Source organism: Nuphar pumila, chromosome 7 (assembly GCF_984573655.1).
Source record: "Nuphar pumila chromosome 7, dmNupPumi1.hap1.1, whole genome shotgun sequence".
Lineage (NCBI taxonomy): Eukaryota > Viridiplantae > Streptophyta > Magnoliopsida > Nymphaeales > Nymphaeaceae > Nuphar > Nuphar pumila.
In genome coordinates, this window is record NC_143255.1 from 24,250,787 (window position 1) to 24,254,542 (window position 3,756).

Sequence of the window (3,756 nt, forward strand, 5' to 3'; positions counted from 1 at the left end):
CCAAATCTGTAAATATCCAGCATGCATACACACCCAGATCCACATATGCAGGGCACCCTTTTAAACGAGAGAGAGAGAGAGAGATATGTATGAAGCTTTGAGCAATATGGTCAACATTCAATTAAAACGGCCAGGTTAGAAGATTATACACAGGCGTATAGAGATATACAAGCCTATCCATCCTTATCGAAGCATAAGAGAGCATAAGGTGACAAAATCAAGGTTGGAACCATACGGAAAATATAGTCAACATTCAAACAAGGCATTTACCTTACAAAATGTAAGGATGACAAACAAGCCAAAACTATAAATGCCCACTAGCAATGGCTTGTTAAAAGTGTAAGTGAACATATACAAAGAGAGAGAGAGAGAGAGAGAGAGAGAGAGAGAGAGATGGCATCCATTTGCAAAGGTATAACTTCAAAACCATATATTATTCTTGTCAGGGAGGTGACAAGGTGATCTTCATTTAATTTGTTCTTGGTTCAGGTATTCGGTAATGATGCGTATCAGGGTATCTATGGCTATCCTTTTCCAGCTGGTGTAAACCACCCCACTACTCAGGCCAAATACTTTGCTAAGTACCTCGTCCTAAGCCATGTGGTCAAGAACCACAGCTAAATCGTTTTCTTTTTCAAAAATTTGTTGATGTGTGGCACTCAGCCGCGCATCCAACCATGTTTGGTCCTTCACCCATTCATTCATATGGGCTTTCATATACATAACCTGACCAATTTGGCTGGGCTTGTGCAGTATCTTACTTTTCAAAATTTTGTCGAACCCGTGTCATGTACGAGAGTCATGTATGCATATCTTTCAGCAAGTCTGGGTCATTTTTTTTTTAAAGACCCAGAATAATATCATTAATATCAGGATCGGAAGAATTACAGCATGAAAGGAATTGATGAGAAATCAATTACTAAAGGACGTAATACAAGTATCCCTGTATATCAAACATCTAACCTAGAGCTGCCCACGAGAGGGTGTTGCGTGTTCTCCCCCGAACACGCACTGTAGCTACAGTGCATGTTCGGGGGTGGGGGGGTGCACATATAACCTGCCCCGGCTGCCCACCGAGCCTACATCTTGATTGGTCCATTTCGGCAAGTCTGGGTCTTGGTAGGGCAGATTTGGACTGGCCCAATTGCACTGCATTGTATGGCTTAACAACAACTAGCAAGTGTATTATTTCATTGTTTGCTGCTTTCTGGTAGACCATGAGATGCTAATGCGATGGACATGAAACAATTTTGGTGCAGGTAAGAGATCTTGGCCAGAATTGGTAGGTGAGAATGGAAAAATTGCAGCAACCATCATTGAGAGGGAGAACCCTAACGTGAAGGCTGATATTGTTGAAGAAGGTACAAAAGTACTTCAAGTTTTTCTCTGCGATAGGGTATGGGTTTGGGTTAGCAGGACGAATGGGACAGTTATTAAGGTCCCCACCATAGGGTAAATGGGTTGTTTCAATGTAACAACATAACTACGGTTACTGAATAAATTGGCTTGCTATACAATGTCTTGGTTGTGCTACAGAAACCTTGTAAGTGCCAATAAATTGCAATAAATTCAAATTATTTTGGAAATTTATTTCTGCAAAATCATGAACTGGATTCATAATAGAACTTGTTATACTATTCATAATTATCTGTTATACAAATCAAATGTTGTATGGCTGGTCCAGCTTTTTAGAGATTGACTTCTGAACAGAACCTTCCCTTTGATGGTTCTCTCTCTCTCTCTCTCTCTCTCTCTCTCTCTCTCTCTCTCTTCTCGAAGGAAGTCTTTTTTTAAAAGGATAATAAGATCTTTAGATAATGTAATGTACACAAACCAGAGGTGAATCATCAGCCCCTTTAAAGCAACGTCCACAGCCTGCACCAAAAATCAAACCAGGTTCAGCTACAGTTGCAAGGCCATCATCAAACCATAGGCCTCTCTTTGGACTGACCTCAACTGTAACCATTCACTGAGTTCATTGCTGATTTTGCGTTGTATCAGGAACCAGTTTGGAATAACAGTATTAAAGGTTATCTCATTCCTGTGCTTCCAAATCTGGTGCAAAGCGACTAAGATCCAGCATCTCCACCGGAAACCTTCCATTGCCGCCTGCAATGCCCGACCTACGAGAGAGAAATAGGTGTCGTGGTCTGCAAGCGTGTGTTCCGGTAGATCCTTGTATTTACATTTTAAAAAATGTGCTACCCTGCCCCCATCCCTCTTCGCTTGCAATCAGCCACCACCATTTGATCAAAAGGTCATTATTAAAACGTCGCATATCCAAAAGGTCGTTATTAAAATGTCACATATCCATTATCCCCAGGCCCCCTTGTGAGTGCAGTAGCGTGACCATATCCCATCCAGTAGGTGCAAAAACCAAATTTTCTCCATGACCTCCCTATAGAAACCTTATTCGTTTGAGAACCGAATTAGGTGGCGAAAAGGCCCAGAAAATGTTGTGCTACTGAAGTGACAACAAGTTTCACTATTATATACCCTCTTGCTTTTGACAGCACCTTCACTTTCCAAGTCTGTATTTTACATCTAATTTTACTTCCAGCAAAGTCCAAAGAGTTGGCTTTGTTACCCCTTGTGTAAGGGATCCCCAAATACTTCATTGGCACTCCTACATCTCACTTAAAAACCGAAGCAGGTTATATGTTACCCCCCCCCCCGAACAGGGCATCTCATGCTCGGAGGTCCCAAAAAGCACCACGTATTTAAGCATTTGCATCTCATATCCCCATGTTTGTCAGCAATAATTAGCGTTGGAGTTTGATGCGATTGCAAAGGCTTAAGTACCCTCTCCTCCATTGGTGCAAAAAAAGATGACGATTCTAGAAACACTACAAGAAAATAGGTTGTTAGCGACAGAATAATTCTGTCGCTAACTAGAGACGGATTAACGAGCGAAAAACATTCGTCGCTATAATCAATGAAATTTACGAAAATAGCGACGGAATATTTTGTCGTAACAGACGCAATATTTAGCGACATTGTTTGCGACGAAAGATTTTCCGTCGCTAATTAGCGACAGAATATATTCTGTCGCTATGTTCGTAAATTTGATTTACGGCGGCTTAGCGACAGAATTAATCCGTCGTTAACCCGTCACGAATTGTCGCATAAACCTAATCCCAAACCTCTTTTCCTTTTCTTTTTTCGCTGCTCCCTCTCCCGCCGTTCGTCGTTCGCCCGCTCCCGCCGTTCACCCGCTGCCGCCGTTCGCCCGCTGCCGCCGGCCCCACCGTCCGCCGTCCGCAGGCCCCGCCGTTCGCCGCCGCCCAGAGACAGGTATTAAGGGGGTCCCCCCCCCCCCCCGCGTTTTCCGGCAGCAGGCAGAAAGAACCACACTTATGACTTGGTGGAACTACCAGAAGGCAGAAAGGCCTTGAAGAACAAGTGGGTTTTCAAGTTGAAGACTCAAGAACAAAGTTCTCAACCAAAGTACAAAGCCAGATTGGTTGTGAAAGGCTTTGGTCAAAAGCAAGATATTGACTTTGAAGAAATTTTTTCTCCTGTTGTTAAAATGTCTTCTATTCGTGTTGCTCTAGGTATTGCTGCTAGCCTGAACTTGGAGATTGAGCAGCTAGATGTGAAAACTGCTTTTCTCTGTAGTGATTTGGTGAAGGAGATATACATGGAGCAATCAGAAGGCTTCAAAGTCAAAGGTAAAGAAAATCTTGCATTCAGGTTGAAAAAGAGCTTGTATGGGCTGAAGCAAGCTCCAAGACAGTGGTACATGAAATTTGATTC

The 3,756-nt window shown here is 42.7% G+C and overlaps 1 protein-coding gene across 1 annotated transcript; it reads left to right on the forward strand.

Annotated features, from left to right (window-relative positions):
• The first annotated feature begins 362 nt into the window (after positions 1 to 362).
• LOC149831555 (inhibitor of trypsin and hageman factor-like) lies at positions 363 to 1,586 on the forward strand. The gene is made up of 2 exons (XM_090013960.1): positions 363 to 412; positions 1,260 to 1,586. Exons 1-2 carry the CDS (start codon positions 394 to 396, stop codon positions 1,454 to 1,456), a joined length of 216 nt encoding a protein of 71 aa, XP_089870086.1. The 5' UTR covers positions 363 to 393; the 3' UTR covers positions 1,457 to 1,586.
• Positions 1,587 to 3,756: the final 2,170 nt, after the last annotated feature.